Source organism: Ambystoma mexicanum, chromosome 11 (genome assembly GCF_040938575.1).
Source record: "Ambystoma mexicanum isolate Mex_15411 chromosome 11, UKY_AmexF1_1, whole genome shotgun sequence".
Lineage (NCBI taxonomy): Eukaryota > Metazoa > Chordata > Amphibia > Caudata > Ambystomatidae > Ambystoma > Ambystoma mexicanum.
The window spans coordinates 213854992-213872022 of record NC_090934.1 but is presented as its reverse complement, the minus strand read 5'-3'; the positions used below and the strand labels follow the sequence as shown (position 1 = coordinate 213872022).

The following is a 17031-nucleotide window of genomic DNA, read 5'->3' as shown; positions in this document are numbered from 1 at the left end:
CGTCCCTCAGTTCCTGCCCACCCCAGACACTCAGGTGCCAGAGGCGGTCTTCAGTCCTGAAGCCTGCCAAAGGCATAGAAACAAAGGGACCAAACCTAGTTTGGCGTGCAGAGACATACTCAAGAAGGACCTTTCCAAAAAGAAATGGCAAAAAAAGAAGACCAGGACCCGTTTAAACAAAGGAGGCTCAGACGCTATCTTGGGAAACATGGCTCCCGCGATTTATCGCTACCAGTGTTTGCAGTCGGGAAAAATCATGGTAGTTCGTTGTAAAACCACTGCCACCATCCATTTCGATAGGAAATGGTAGCATTTGACTGCTACATGAGTTTCTAGACACAGTGGATACTAAGTAACCCCTCCAGCACTCAATTGTAAAATAGTGTGAGTGTGTGTGCTGGGTCTAGGAATTTAAAAAGACTAGTAATGTCCATTTAACTTTACATTCTCTGTGAACATTAGTTTATACCAGAGAAGGTATTTAAACCTTGGGACAGCCTAAAAAGGCTTCCCTGTGTTACTGCACTGAGGGTGCTGTGTAACACACACAAAAAAGATGCCTATGGAGTTGTCTAAAACTCCATAACCAAAAGAAATGAACACAGAAAACAGAATTAAAAAGCACAGAGTACCAAAGTTCAGCAAATGAGCTGGGAGGTGGGGGGGTCTCTAAGGTAGAGAGGAATTAGCACATTTTTATAATTCTCCCTAACAGCAGCCTTTCCAGTCAACCACTTATGCAAAATCCCTTCCAGTGTCCTTTCTTTTGTCTGAAGACAAAGAATTTGGCGACTGGATCCTGTAACTGCTGCATTGTCATCCGCCTTCATCTTCACTGCTGAGGTACTGTGAGACTCTAGGTAATACTTACCCAGAGTTAATCTGCTGCTCCTGTGTTGCTAGGCTGGTGATTAGTACGTGTGGATGTTCACCCATACTCGTTCTGGCCTAACGCTGGTGCACATTCAGTGAGCCTTGTTTGAAGTCCCTGAACTTTTTTTACCTACAAAGAGCTTAGTACTTGTTACAGAAGAATCCTCGGGAAGTCTAACTTTTCTAGTTTGTGCCTTTTCCTGTTCTGCCTACAACAGGTCACTGATGCCCAGTGTCCCCGTCTGACTCTGAGACAATCTCATACCTGGTTATGGAAACACTGCTAAAGGCCTCTCTAAAAGAAATGATTACACTATTGAAAAGTGCCTACCTGCTTTTGATGGTCTTGTAACTTCATTTTATTTCTGAAACAGAATATTCTTCAAAGTGGTTTTTACTTACCTTGAATTTCATACTTCCATTCTAGAAGTCTTTTACACTGGTTTACTTGCCATATGTATTGCATTTGGTTTTTATATTGCGTTTCTTGCTTGATAGTACTTACCTTTCTGAAGAATTCTCTTTGCCTGTTTATATATAAAATAAACCATTATTTTTACATAATTCCCAGAGTGTATACGTGCTTCTTTGGACCATATGTATGCTACAAGTTCTTTGTACCCTCCTATAGTCCTCTCTCCCAAGATAAGCCTGGATGCACTGCCATAGCTAACCACCTGGAGTGGTACTGGTCTGTATTAAGAGTTGGAGGTCTGTATTGCCAAGTAGACCGTCTTGTAAAGTCCTAAATAGCTGGACTTTAGAAAAACTCCCTCGGACAAATGTTTGCACCTCTCTAATGCAGAGTATTTCACAAGCTCTTGGATGGCATTTACTTGCACTGTTCCTGCAAAGCCGTGTCTGATTTCATCTTCTGCAACCATCTTTATTAAGCTTAACTATAAAAAGCAACTTCAATTTGAATACTGTCCAATTAAGGGCTTCATAAAACCATATCTGAGGCAGTACAAAACTCCACTGTTAGTATAAAGCTGTACCACCTGAGAACATTTGGTTGCGTAGACAGAGCAGCCAGGCTCATATTTGGAGGGAGAGCGGGCTGTAGCTTGGTACAAAGAAATGGTAGCATACGTAAGGTCTAAAGAAACACTGAAACACTGTATTGTAAAAATAAAAGGTTTATTTACATAGTAGTAGGCCAAGATACGTCTTCGGGAACTAAATACCATAACCCATCATATAAACACAATTATAAAATCCAACTCTATACTTATGGTTAACAAATCAAAGTATAACCGTATTTACAATAACCAGTCAAGGTGAGTCATCACCTAAAACACGTTCACAATGGCATTGAGCTATTCTTGGGGAGTGAAACATTAGCTCTACTTTTAGAATACCATACGTTATTCAGTTATAGAATCACTTAATTAGACCAACCCTGTCATGAGTCTGTTGTGCAACATATGTAACTATCTTCTTTCAAGAATGGAGACAGTTACACACCCATTTTACTTTTTGGAACACAGTTCAAAGGGAGTAACTTAACTTGTATAGTAGCCAGAGACCTAAAACTACTCCAGGATAAGTATACACACAGTGAAGCTATTTAGAAGTGCCCTAGGGCAATTCAGGAAAAGCACAATCCAGTGTTACAAGTTTTAGACGAGTAGCAGCTATTCAAGGTCTGTATAACCTAATGGTACATAACATTTACACTATTAGTAATCCAGGAATATATAGTTGGACCAATTATACTTTTCAGAAGTTAATTAGACAATTCTAGGTTAAATAATATCTCTAGCAGACTTTTAAGAATGGCAATCAGCGGTTCAAGGTAAGTTGAGTCCCTGTATATTTTCAGCGGGGCTTCAAGCAACTCTAAGACAAAGACAAGTATTCACTCCTGTTTTAGAAATACACTAAGCAGATCATGGAAGGCAAAACCCAATGGTCACACTTTAAGAATGACAATCCGTTTTTCAAGATAGGTAAACTATTGGTAAGCGTTTACACCAATTCAGTTAAGAATATGAAACCGTACCAACATAATTAAGAAGAGTGGGACACTATTCAAAGCAAGTTAAGCAACTTATATACAAGGAGCAACCAGCAACTTAAAGATAAGTAATAACTTTTGTAACACTGTAACCTTTTCTATTTCAGAGATGGTTACAACCAACACTAACTCATTTACAAGTCAGTACTTTTACACTTGATATAGTTTTCAAGACAGAAGCCTTATCTTTTGTAGTCCTTCCCTAGTCTATAGCATGAGTTTTCGCAGAGGCAGAAGAGGGACCCTAATATTTTAGGAGCCAGCTGTAGGCAGGTCAGGATAGGGTTCAGATGCAGTAAAGTCAGAGTTCCAGAGGATGTCTTCTTCAATAAGTATGTATTAGCCTCAGAGTTAATGAAGTGTTCAGGGACTTCACAGAAGACTCCCTACATGCGTTCCATCATTAGGCCTGGGCGAATGGTATGGGCAAACGCCCAAACACTTGAATCACCCACTCAGCGTCACAGGATTCACACAAGACTTAAGGTAAGTATTACCCAAGCCAACACAGTACCTTAGGAAAAGAGCTTCTGGGTGGATGCCTTCAGGATGCAGCAGCACATGACCCGGTTTGTGGATTCTTTGCAGACAAAAGAAACAGACACTGGATGGGAACTTGCAGCAGCAGTTACCAGACGAGACTTCCAGCAAAGGGTTCTTCACGGTTTTTCGTGGCTCTGTGGATTTAATGCCATTTTACAGGAGCCAGATGAAGAACGAATATCGCCTGTCGGATTCTCTTCTCTCTCTCTCTCTCTCGGTCCTGCACTCTGGTGAGAGGACTTCAGTGATTCAAGTCATGTCTCTGGAGGTCCAACAGAGTCCACCAAGGTTTCAGCAGGATTTGGACTTTGGTAGACCATGCACCGCACACTGGCTCTAGGTCCCAAGGTATTGGCGTTTTGCAACCCAGCAAGGTCACAGCACGTCGAGAAATGGCTCGTTTTGCAGCTCATCTCAAGACTAGTGGATCTCACCAGCCTCTGGGTCGGAGGCGTCAAATTCGGGACCACCAAGTCACTTGGAAGGAAGGGTCACATCAGGCTCTGGTTGCAGAGCAGGTTCTCAGCTTGCTGGAAATTGTTACAGCTGTCTTTTCTTCATCTTCCTCTTCGGATTTGTTTCCAGTTGTCGACTTGTTAGCAGCTTCCAGGATCTGAGTATTTATCAGGAACTACAGCACAAATTCTGCTAACTCTCCCTGCAGTTTACATAAATGGGCGTTCTAGCTGTCCAATGAGCACAGCAAGCCCACCAGTGGGAACTGGGTCCTTTCAGGCAAAGTGAAAGACAAAGGGCTGCAGAGTTTTTGACTCCCTTCCTCGCTTCCTGCCTTCTCAGACACTCTGGAGCCTCTGCAGGGAATACAAAGGATTCCCACCAAAGACAAAACTTCAACCAAGGTCATTCCCGCCAAGAATGGCAGAAAACCTCAAACAAGACAACAAATACTGTAAAAAGGAGCCCACCATTCTAGCTGAATGGACCCTCCTGTGCATTACTGAGGCTGCTTTTGACAGCCTGTGAGTAATATGACTAAAGTAGTTTCACTGCCACCAGCCAGTCAAGTAAACTTGCAATAATAACAAAATATTTACCAGGTAAGTAAGAAAGGGGATACCTTGTATGCCCCCAGCACTCCACATAAGGTGAGGTGTGCTGGCCCTATGTTATAGGGAGATGAATCCCACGTTACCTCTTGGGAACAGCAGTTCACCCAAGATATAATACGATAAATTACCAAGGGAAGCCCCAAAGGGCAACCCAGCCAAAGCCCAAAAGTTATAGGAAACTAGAACTCCAATCACACACTATGGAAAGACATTTAAAAAGGTCACCCATAAAAAGAGTAAAAGACTAGGTGATAGGGGAAAAGTGTTTCCACTTACCTAGGAATAAGAGGAAACATAATCAGACTCCAGCAATAAGTCCTGGGGTTGACACAGGTAGGAAGATGTATCACTGAAATGAAAATTTTACCTAACAAATACAATGTTGAATTTGCCAAGAAACATGGCAATTAGGTTAACCAGATTAGCAAGAAATCTAGTTTCTAAATATTCAGTATTTAAATAATGTGACAAAGTTGGAGTTCTCCTTGTGTATCACAAGGACTTTCATGAAAAAGAATATTACCCAGCAAATTGCATATATTGAAAAGATTGTGAAGGCACTGCAATATGCACTTACCCTTGTTTACCCTTGAAATGGACAATACACACTACTTTGATTTCAGGCAGGCTACGTCAGATGTCTTCACACAAGAAATGGGGCCACCTATAAGCAGAGAGGAAAATAGTGTGGGTCTAGACAGGAGGGAATTCCCTAAAGGAAGTCCTAAGTAAATGGGACAAGTGTGCGTCCAAGGAAAACAGTGGGGTGGAAAATAAATCTGGAATTTTAAGAACCATTAAAAGGGGCAGGGTGGGTCCTAAAAAGGAAACTGCAAACGAAAGTGACATTCTGAAGACTGCAAGACATCTGACATTAAGGTTATTAAAATCATACCATTAGTGAAATGTTAAAGAAAATGGAGCTGTTCAAGACATGCAACTGAAACATAAAGAATCCTGTGCCTATTTTGAAAGTCATATTTTTTTCATGTTTTTCTTTTATTGTACCTTTTTTAGTAGCTGCACTGTGATTTAATATGTACTTGACCTATTCTGTGCTCTCCTCTCAGGGTATCGGCCGGAAGGTCATGGAGCAGCAAGGGTGGATGGAAGGACATGGCTTGGGCAGCAGAGGCGCTGGCATCCCAGAGGCATTGGACAACGATGGTCAGAACCCTAGGTGCAAGCGTGGACTTGGGTGAGTCTGGAGGCCAAGCAGCTGAACTGTACTGACGGAGAAGATGAGTTTGCATGGATGAATTTGCATGGATCACTGATAATATTCTTAAATTTGGTAGTTCTCAAAACCTTAAATCGTGTGGCACTTAAGTCCATTTCATTTTGAAAGCGTGCAGCGCCAGCAGATATTTATGCAGCAGAGACTCTTAGTCTGACTTCTACTGTTTTGTATGAGAAATCCTGGCTACCTTGCAGCAATAAAGTTTCATTAGATCTTGTGACTACAAAGATTTACATGCTGAATGCAGGGTTTCAAGGTGTGTTTTTAATGTTCAAGTGGTAGACCTGTAGTCTAAAGTGTGGTCAGCCGACACGTGTTTCGAACCTGTAGGTTCTTTATCAAGGCAGGTTTTTAATGTAGATCTGGGCATAAAGAAAGTGTTGTAGGTCAATGGTACCAGATCTACATTACAAACCTGCCTTGATAAAGAACCTATGGGTTCGAAACACGTGTCAGCTGACCACACTTTAGACTACATGTCTACCACTTGAACATTAAAAACACACCTTGAAACCCTGCATTCAGCGTGTAAATCTTTGTAGTCACAAGATCTAATGAAACTTTATTGCTTCAAGGTAGCCAGGATTTCTCATCTTGTTTTCCTTACAAGAGGTGTTGGGTTCACCTCTTCCTACCTGTAACCTTGCACAGTACCACCTAAACCAGCAGATCAAATATTAAGCTTAGCACAGGGGTGTTCGATCCTAGAGCCCATTTTTCTCTGATCTACTGTTTTGTACCCCATGGGCCCTCTTGGAGATGCAAGACCATCCATAAACCAACAAGTTGAAGTTTGGGAACTAGTACATTCCTGCCACTTCTATGATGCCAAGCTGCCTAGGCGCCACAACAGTCCAACTCCAGAATCAGTCAGTTATTTGATAAATTGCTTTTGTGTTGTGGTGGAGAGGAAATATTGAGTGGTGGGACCTTCAAAGGCAGGGCCCAATCGGCAAGAAAGCCTGACAACCTCTGTTTTGGGAAGTGTAGTGACTATAGAGAAATGGGTGTTTTGTCTTAAATGTATGGAGTTTGTAATAGCCTAAAATGGGTGGGTCTATGAAAGATCAGGCCGAAATGGAACCAAACAAAACCTACCCTAGTAATCCGATTTGATATCAATTATTCTGCCATTGAAATTAGCTGACTGAGCACACTCCATGCACGCTCGAATTGTGAGACACCTGCCATTGTGAAAGACGACTTGCCTACCTCTTGTGCATTTTTTGACACTTGCAAGGCAAATAAAATCAAGACCCCACAAGAAAACACCAAACGGAAGCTGTGAAGGAACATTCTATATAGAAATTACACAATGAATGCTGCCAGCAAACCACTCGCTCCTTGAGAGTAAACAAAGCATTATGTGCCAGTCTTATGTAATGTGGTTTATCGAGGCCAAATACTGGCATTTTCGGTGGCCACTTGGCGCATGGTTCTGGAAGAAAGAAATAGGGGCGCAAAGATGGGGGGGTGTGGCTGTTGGGAGGAGAGGCAGAGGCACATGTGAATCTCGAGGTGTTGGTGGGTGCAGCCGGCAGCATTTGGGTCCTGGGTGCCAGTATGTTTCATGGTGGTTTGTGGCCTTGACAGTTGGGTGTCTGAATTTGTTATATACTTTCAAGATTGACAGTGTTCTTGCAGTGCTGCAATACCCGGCGAATTGCTGGTCTGCAAAAGGATACTGTATGGAAGGGTTCAACATTTTCATAGCAATGCAAAGCCATCTTCCTGTCAACCCCCTGGTGGTTAATGTGGTAGTGGGGGTGCTAGCAGATGTTAGTCTGCACGGTATATGAGGATTTGTGTATGGGTTGTAAGGTGGAAATAAATGGAAACAGTTGAGTTGGTTAGTTGAGGATGAGGCATTCCTGGATTGTTCCTATTAATCAGGAGGTCTAAGCTCTCTGTTCTTGATTTTGTGTTTTTGGAGATTGTTGGTTTGTGCTGATCCCTTATGACTTAAAGTCCAGTATCCGTTGTTGATGGTCTATACCGACCTGGTATTATTTTGGCCAGCATGTGTACCGACAGTGATGATTTGATGGAGCAGATGGTTTCAACTAATGCAACAGTTGTGGAGGATGCATGGCAATAACCTTCCAGCTAGTAGCGCTCTTATGATTTGTCCTAGACTCGGTTTGGTGGTGTTGTCTTAGTAATGAAGGATGTGTGGATGAGACATTTACCTGATTGAGTCCTAACCAGAGTCTGTTTTTGTTTGCAATAATATGGTCCGGTGTGGCCAGAATCTGTAATGCTTACAATGCATTGTACCAAACTGGTTGGGTGTGGTATTTTCAAGGTGTGTTTCAGTGCTAGGTAGACTACTGTGGCCTGAGCTGCAGCCACCTTTTTAAGTGATTGTTTATTTTGAGTGGCAAGTGGTCTTTAGTGTGCAGTGTCATTTGGGCATGGTGTTCATGTGTCGGTTCTCTGCAAGAAATATTTTATTGGGCACAGTCACTGAATGCAGTCCAAGTCTTTCAGATCCAGTTTGGGCTGTTTTAGAAAGTCTGAGAGGTGAGTTTAGAGGCTTTCAAGTGGGCACCTGTTTTTTCAGTCCGGAACCACTCGGGTCAGGTACCCAGTGCCTTTTCACCTTGTGCATGGCTAGGGAAGCACATTTGGACTGCTCTAATTTCCTCTGGCCAGCCATAATTCCAAATATTCCCTAAATGCTTGGACTTGGCAGTCCTCATTTTAGTCCCCTCCTGACACTGCCTATATTCCTCATGGCGTTTCTTTGACCCTGTGAGGATTTTCTGTCCTCCATTGCGCTTTGCTTATGAGAGTCTCTGGGCTGCTCCATAGACGTGCAGTAAGTGGAGAGAAAATTGCTGATGTTTGTATTGTATGCATCAACTTTACTACCACATCCGTGTTAGTGGACAGGGATGAGGCTAGTGTTATTACAGTGTTATCTTGTAGTCTCACGAATGTTGTGTTGCGCAAATCCAAGCACGTGCCATTACTATTACATGCATTTCCGTTTGTTGGTTCATTTCTGCTTTTTAGCAAATTGTGCACTAGGAGAAGAATGTCCTCCAGTAAGTCTAGTGACTCGGCGACAGATTGTAGTCTCCTACCTGCCATATCACCCACGATTGTATATAGCTGAAGCATTGTGTAGCACAGTGCACGTATATAGTCCTATCAGTCCATGCTAGTGATGTCCCCACATGAGCAAGGGACCACGACAGAGGAGCAGCTTTTTGAGCAACAGGAGCACCATTTCATGAAGATGGGCAACCAGCCGCCCACCGAAAGGTTTAGTGTAGAAAGGATCAGTTTTTGTGTGTTGTGTACTGGGAACCAATTGAGTGCAGAGGATACCTGAGTGATACTGCCATGATGGCCATTGAAGTGTAGGCGTAAGCTTGGCAAAGGAAAAATTCCTCAGAGCTTCAATTGCAAAGGCTTTATTGTAGTGTGAAGCTCTTGTTGGAAGGAAAATGGTTTTGCAGCCATCGCCATGTACCCTTCCAGACATATAAGAACCACTTGTTGGCAAAGACACTTCGACAGAATAAGATTGCAAAGAGTTCCTTCTCAGTGTTTGGAGTGCAGTGGCATATGCCCAAGCTGACCTGACCTTGGCATATAGGACTGTCAGCCGTTGACATCTTGTTGCTAAAAATATCAGATGGGCGAATCCATTGGACTTGGGCCCAATTGCTTTCTGAACCTAGTTCTCAGATCAGTGTTCTCCATTTTATGGTTGTGTGGATATTTCCCATTGTATGGTGTTTCTCTGGACAGTAAGCGTCTAGCACTGTCTGCGTGCACATATGGTGTACTATGGGATACTTGCAAGGAACCAGAAAGCCTCCCCTTGCATTTGGTGCCTACTAAGATTCTTTAAGTTGTAGTTCCTTTGTTTCATCTTCTTATAAAATATTCTTTTAATGATTTTAATAATTTGTGCGATTTGCTTACGATTTTGATATTGATATTTCACTTTTTTTTTTACTGTATATGGTTTAACGACCTTTACAAATAAAACAGAGTAAACCGATAACAGAATACTTCACGTTACACATAGAGAATTAGTAAAGAAATTGTAAAAGGAGGGTGAAATTTCATCCAAAAATACGGTAAAACTTTAAGAATAGTTACATCTGTAATTTTACATGCATATAAAACTAATTCAGGTTCAAACTCTTGATGAAAGCAGATATCACAATACCCTCCCAAGTATTTTTGAAATGTAGACCTCTCCACCAAAGACTTTCATTCTGTAGCATAAATTAAGATACCTGAAATGTTGGCATAGCTATTCTTTGCTGAGTAAAGGAGCAGATGCTTGATACTTTCCTCTGGGACATTACAGAATCGACATCCACTATTAGCAGAGATAAGCTTCCTTGTAAATTGAATCTCCCTAGTTGGGAGCGAATTCCACCGGAATCATCAGTATCCCGGTTGGGCGCTGAAATGGAAACCCAAATAGGCAAGACTTGAGCATGTCTTTATCACCTCTTTATCAATTGAACATACATGGCTACACTTTTTTTCCCTCCTTTAATGAAGGCCAGAGTCTTCGTTTTACTAGGGTTTATTAATAGCCCATTCTCTTTAGCATAGTTTGGGAAACTGTTCAATCTCTGGAGGCCAACCTTAGATTTATCAAAAAGGAATCAAATTGTCTGCGAAGGCCATCCTGGATATTTTACACTGATCACTTTCGGTGTTATTAGGCCTGCTTTCTCAAGCTGTTCAGATGCATCTGACATATACTCATTCAACAACCATTGTGCTAATACACATCCCTGTCTCAGGCCCACAAAGGTACTAATTCTCTCTTGACAGATCTCCCTCATTACTGAGTCTAATCTGGATCCCAGAATTCTCATACATGCCCATTTATCAATCGAAGAAGGCAATTAGGCAACCCCTAGTTAGCCAATTTGGACCAGTATTCCGATCTACTCAGTCAAAAGCTGCGGCTAAATCTATTGAAGCCACGTAGATGTATCCACCAGGTTCTGACCAGGCCAAGTCTTGGAGGGTTTTCAATATGAGACCATTTATATTTGTTCAATGGCCCTTGCCAAACTTGGTCTGGAATTTATTCAGGCCATGCGTGCTAATAGCCCATTTCGCTAGATGAGTCCCCTAGAGGGAGCTAAATATCTTGCAGTGTGAATCAATTAATGATATAGGGATGTATTTTTTTTTTATTTTATTTTTTTTTAAAAAACGAAATTTAGGGTCCGCACTACATCCCTTTTAAAGATTGGAGCTATGTGTCGTGTTCTAAGAGTCTGGTTACATTCTGTGTTTTGAGGATACTCCCAAAACGCAGAAATAGAATATTCGCCCAATTACACGGGTCGGCCCTAATGGTATTATTACTTGGGCCGTTTGGCCCTCAGCCTCTAGACCTCTTACATTTAGTTAATAGGTTGAAGATTTCTTCCATCTCCAAATCTACAGGCTAGTTATAATCGAATGTTGCAACAGTGAGAGTTGGTTCATTACCAATATTACCAGTAGGAATATCGTACATAGCTTTGAAATAGTTTATCCACTGTTGTTCCGGGACCGCATTAAGGCCATATTAACAAGCGGGTCTTGATTGTTAATCAGAGACCAGAAGGATCTCGCATTGGAAGAAACCAGACTCCGTATAAAGGCTGGTTTTGCCTTACAAAATGTACACTTTTTTTTCTGTGCTTGATTTTCTTTAATGGCATTCTGTTTTATCACCATATCCAACGATGTGGACTTCCACAATCTAATCTCCTTCCTCCTGGTAGCCTTTTCTTTAGCTATCTCTTCATTAAAGGTATGCGGGTGACTATAGGGCTTCACTGATCTGAATCTACAGTTTTTTCACAGATTTAACCATTTCACCTAAAAATCCATAAAAGTTCTTCACATTGAACACCTCCACGTCCCACTCCAAAGTGGTTGCTAGCAACGTGCATTCCACATTTTGATTCAAGATCTCAATATTTTAGTTGGACCAGCGGATTGCACTGCATGAGGCATTTGTTTTTAAATTAGACAGCCTGTAGCGTTCCCTGATGTTCAAAAGCAGGTTCAACTCCGCTTTTACAATACTAAGGTCACTCCAGTCGTTCCGGGCCACAGAAAAGGAGGAACAGCAATTTGAAAAATAATCATCCACAAACACACAATCCAGAGTGGAAGCATAATCACCTCTGAACCAAGTCTGCATATTAAATTTCATTCCATAATCGAGCCCATTTAAAGGAAAAGGCCCCAATGTCTCATGTGCCACACACCAGGTTTTGCCCATTTGAGATTTAAAGTTTGTGGGGAACATATCAGAAGACCATTCTACCAACTCATCAGTCCTGAAGAAGACAATTTGCAGTAAAATCCCCCGCTAGAATGACCCTACCATCAGGGTTTGTCGCCATTTGTTCAATTTGTGTTTTTTTTTTTAAGCAAGATTATAGTCATTCCTGCAAAATTCCCTTTCAAGCCTCTGTGCTTGGTGAGGCTTCTAATAACTGCACCTGTCCACACCTGTTATGCATAGTCAGAATAATAGTTTCCATGACACATTACGGTAGTCCACATGAATGGGTCTCGTGTTATTTGTTTCTTTTGACCATACACTATAAAATTAAAACCATCTTGCATGTAAAGCAACATTCGTCTTCCTTCCATAAACACTACCAACCGAGGATTCCTAGATTTCAACTAAAGCATTACATTTGCTCTCTGGTTTGGGTGAATTGCAGTAGATTTTCAGGAGCAAATTTGAGACGATGCTTTAGACTCCATAGCTGAATAAAAGCACAGTTAATTCCCTTTTCTGGAGAAAAGTGTTCCAGTCTACCTTAATGCACATGAACCTTCCTTATCTTTGCATTATTCTGCAGAGGGGGTTGAGCGGCAGGAGTTTGCTAATTCTCAGCACTTAACACACATGTAGTTTAAGGTCTGTTGCTTGTGGCATTAATTGAGTATTTGCACCCTACCTTCAATTTCAGGTACCGTGGAGAAAAGCTTCAGACCTTTCTTGCTGTGAAGAAACCACGCAATGACGAGAACATCTTCATCTCCACTGTGTACGATGATCCCCGTGAGGTGGACTGTGGAGACCTGCTGCTTCGACGCCAGCTGCCAGTCAGCATGAAGTACCGCACTAGCCAACCAACTCATTTGTCGTCTTGACATTTAGAGGCTGAGCCATACAGACTGTTTTAGAGGTGCACCACCCACCGCAAGATGGAGGCCGAACTACTTGCACTGAACTTGTTTTTATAAATCTAAATTTGTATTGAAATCGAAAATAATCTATATTTTTTTAGCAAAAGGAATTCTGATGTTTTTCTGGTCTTCTGCTGAAAGGTAGAGAAACTTCCCCTGGCTGCCTTTTTTATTTTGGCTTTGTACTTTGAAGTAGTTTATTTCTTCCCTCCTTTGGCACTAGCTTCCAGATACACTAATTTTAGAGAAATATTCATTACCAGCAGTGGCTTCCATAGACCTTAATGCTGTTATCTGGCTTAAATGTATTTAAATGACGTTTAACAGGGAAGGAATGCCATGTCTGAAACGGTTGTACTATCCACTTGCTCATTGTTAGACCTGGACATGAAGGCAAAGTTAAATACGCTTATGAGATGCTGGAACTTAAAATACCACAGACTGTGTGGATGCGTGCCTGTAGGGATTTATGGTTCTTCAGTTGACATGGCCCGAGCTGGAGTTGTATGTGTAACTTGCGGTTCATATGTGTAGACCAGCACAGACTTGTCTGTAGTGTGCTCCCGAAGAGTCCCAAGTGTACAGACCGAACTCTGTTTCCCATTAAAAGATGTTTGAACTAATGTGATAAAGAAAAAATTATAGCAGTGCCATTTTTTAAAGAGAGAAGCCCCTTCATAAATATGTAAAGACTTTCAGTTTAAAAAAAGAAAAAATAAGGCCGTTTTAATTAATGTTTTGTTACCATCTACCAAAAAGAGCAAACTTTGTGCTCTCTCCCGTTGACCCAGCGGCACTGGTAAGATTTTTCCACAGTGCTTTTGTGAGGGGTTTGAGACCATCTTTTTATTAGCAGACTTGGCAGTCTATTAGACTATCTTGCACTTCGATACCGCTTGGCAGGTTCCCTGATTGAACCTGAATGCAAAGTCCTATCTTTAACGTTAGATACAGGTATTAAGGTACCACAAGTCCACCCAGCGATTACACTTTTATTTTCTTGATTGGAATTGATTAGACTTTGTGGTTAACAATACTTGACAATGCAAGAACTAATAAGTCCCTCCCCACCATGATTTGACCTTCTAAATCTGTTGTGTGTGCAGTAGCAGGTTGGCACATTTTTAACAATCTTCTTTGAGATACGAAATATATTTATCTGTGGGGACTTTTAAGTCAAGGAAATGTTAACTCTGCATTCTGGTCTTACCTGCTCTCTGCTCGAACTAGCTTTGATTGTTCGCCCACTGATATCCTGAGCGAGCAAAGGAAAATAAGACACAGATTGTTGCCTTAAGTTTAGGAAGGTAACACTGTCTTCTGAATGTGGGAGCATTGATTCCTCTTGACATGTGCAGGCGTTATTTGGCACGCAAGTGGATTATATGCTTCAAAACGTTTAAAGGCGAGTTGATAATGTTGAGCATACAAGGGGTCTTAGTTTAGAACTAGACCTTCTTGTACTCTTGAGTAGCGTGAGGGCAGTGCTCTTAAATCCATGGCACAAGTTGACGTCCTAATGTTGAGAGAGTTTACTATAAAAGACATGCCCCTGCCAAACAAAGCACCCGTTGGAAGCTAATATCTGAGCCTTAGGACTACATTACCACAGACAGATGGATGCTAAAGTCTTTATACAGTGGCCATTGCATTAAATAGACTGCAGGGAATGACCCCAAACACAGGAAACAAAAAGAAAACGTTTCCACTTTTGGAGGAAGCCAAGACTCCACTAGAAACATGTGCAAGGGGCGAGGTACCTCTACAAGAAGGAGAAAGATGTACCTGTTGAGCATATTAATTTAATGAAAAATGCCACGCTTGGACCCATTCTAGACGGGAGACCTTTAAACGCATAAGTTGGCATTCGTAGATTCAGAATGATCCTCATCATAGAAGTCATTACTTTGATGCAAATTTCACGACCGTCCTCGATTTCAAGAATACATATTTTAACACACAAGTGAATACAGTTACAATAATAAATTCAATTATCAAAGAAAGTGTACTGGTTTATTAAACAAATATTTCAAAATTGATAAATAAGCTAAGAAGGGGAAGACCCCTTTGCTAGGTAGGAATTGATGCAGTCACACTGTGTGAGACTACACAACACTTATCTGCTTAGTATTAGGTAACCCACTTTTTGGTATAGTTCTGTACTACACAAGTTGGTAGTGTGACTGACTGAACAGTCAGGCCTATCTCAAGAGGGTTAAATGTGAGCTGTACAAATGAAATCAGAGCTGTACAAATGAAATCCATAAACACAAGTAGCCAAGTAAAACTTACGCTCAAGGTTTGTGTTAGTTATTTATTTAATTAACAATTCTTAAAAAAAAGGCAATTCATGTAACACTGTAAATATACTTTAAAATTACTTTTCAGAATCGGAATAAGTTAGTGGATAATCTTTGGATATGCTTATTACACATTTCCTACACCCTGAGGTGACGTCAATTATAAGGATAGTAATGGCATTTATATATCACACTGGTTATACTTTGTAGATTCTGAGTTTGCTGAAAGGGTAGGGGAGGAAAAGGTTAAACTGGTTCTCAGTAAATGTAAGGACAACTAACTCTTCCAATGAAGTCTAGACAAGCCTTTGCCAGTAGTAATAGTTCACAACAAGTTACCACCTATTAGGGACAACCGATAGCCAAGTCAATGGACTAGTAGAGTCTTCAGGGAGACAGGACAGCCAAATTCAATTGGAACAGTCTATTGAGCGGAGGCACTTCTTAGATATGAAACAGTCTTGCGCAAAGTTAGACGTTGTAGATAATCACTTGTAGAGTCACAAGCTGTTAAGCCTATGAAAAGAGAGTTGCAATCAACTCTAAAAGGTAAGCCACTGCAATTCCCAACTAAGAAAAGCACAGCTAAAAGACAGTGAGGGTAAGTACTGCAAGTCTAAACAGTACCTCTGGTTTGAATTAGAGTGGTCCAGCTGTCTTACTACAGCAGTGCAGATCCAGTGTTCCTGAGCCTCTGGCCTGGGGACAAGAGGGAGGACGTCTGGAGGGCTCCTGCAGTGGTACTTGGGAGGTCGTCTGCAGCTACAGGCTCTTTTCGGTTCAGCAGCACTTTGCGCTTTCAGGGCTTAGCAAAAGGTACCGTTCCAGATCTCTGATTCCTTCACTCCTTGGGTCCTGCACTCTGGTGAGGGGACTCGAGCTCTGGTCATTTTGCTTCTGGGGGATCCTTAGGAGACTCCTGGTGCTTCTAGCTGTGTTTCAGACGTTTCACTCTGCTACGGATTACTCGACCCGTGGCACTCGGTTCTTGCAGCAATGAAGGACAGCCAGTCAGTGTAGATGATCCATTGGAGTTTGTCTTGGGGTTAGTTGGTCCCACTAACCCAAGGGGAGAAAGTGTCACTTCCGGAGCTTGCCTGTCGAATTGAAAAAGGAGTTTGAGCACAGCAGCAAGTCTTCACCAGGCAATTCAAAGATCCAGGAAGATGCAGCAACCTTCGCTCACGGTTTCTTTGTCGGGTCTTTCTCCCAGTGGTTGACTCTGCCTCTAGTCCCAAAACCCTCACCTTTTTTAAGCAGGTTTCTCCCATTCATGCACAGCCTATGCTGTCAATCACACAGCAGGGTGGATGTCCTGAAAAGATAGCCAGCCAATCAGGACTGAGTGCATTCAGGCATTCCTACAGACAAAGGACAGGGGAGTTTGGGGGTACCCTCCATCACATCACATCATGTCCTTCCAAACACACTGGAGCCAGGGGTGGGCTTCAGGGCTGAAGCCCACAAAAGGCAAGACCAACAAAGTGCTCAAATCTGTTTCAACGCACAAAGTAAAACCCATGAAAGACCTCACAAACATTAAAATGGCGAAGCTATACGGACCATTTACAAGAAATGGTCACCCATTGCTGCTGTCCTGCAGCTGAGGGTTCAGCCTGCGGTAGAAAAGCACAATGGTAGGAAAAATTAAACCACAGCTACCAGCCAATTAAAGTAGTGAGGGTAACATAAAAATGTTACGTGAGAATGTAGGAAAACAGGCTACTAAGTAACTTCCCAGCACTCCCCATAGGATGGAAGCAAGGTTGGCAAAAGGACAGCGAGATTCAGCGC

The 17031-nt window shown here is 41.9% G+C and overlaps 1 protein-coding gene across 1 annotated transcript in view; it reads left to right on the top strand.

Moving 5' to 3' along the window:
- Nucleotides 1–14940, top strand: part of GPATCH3 (G-patch domain containing 3) — a 212852-nt gene extending 197912 nt beyond the window's left edge. Inside the window, exons 5-6 of the mRNA XM_069622879.1 lie at nucleotides 5577–5704; nucleotides 12718–14940. Coding sequence (XP_069478980.1) covers nucleotides 5577–5704; nucleotides 12718–12901 — 312 coding nt within the window. The 3' untranslated portion in view covers nucleotides 12902–14940. The remainder of the gene's footprint in view (nucleotides 1–5576; nucleotides 5705–12717) is intronic.
- Nucleotides 14941–17031: the final 2091 nt, after the last annotated feature.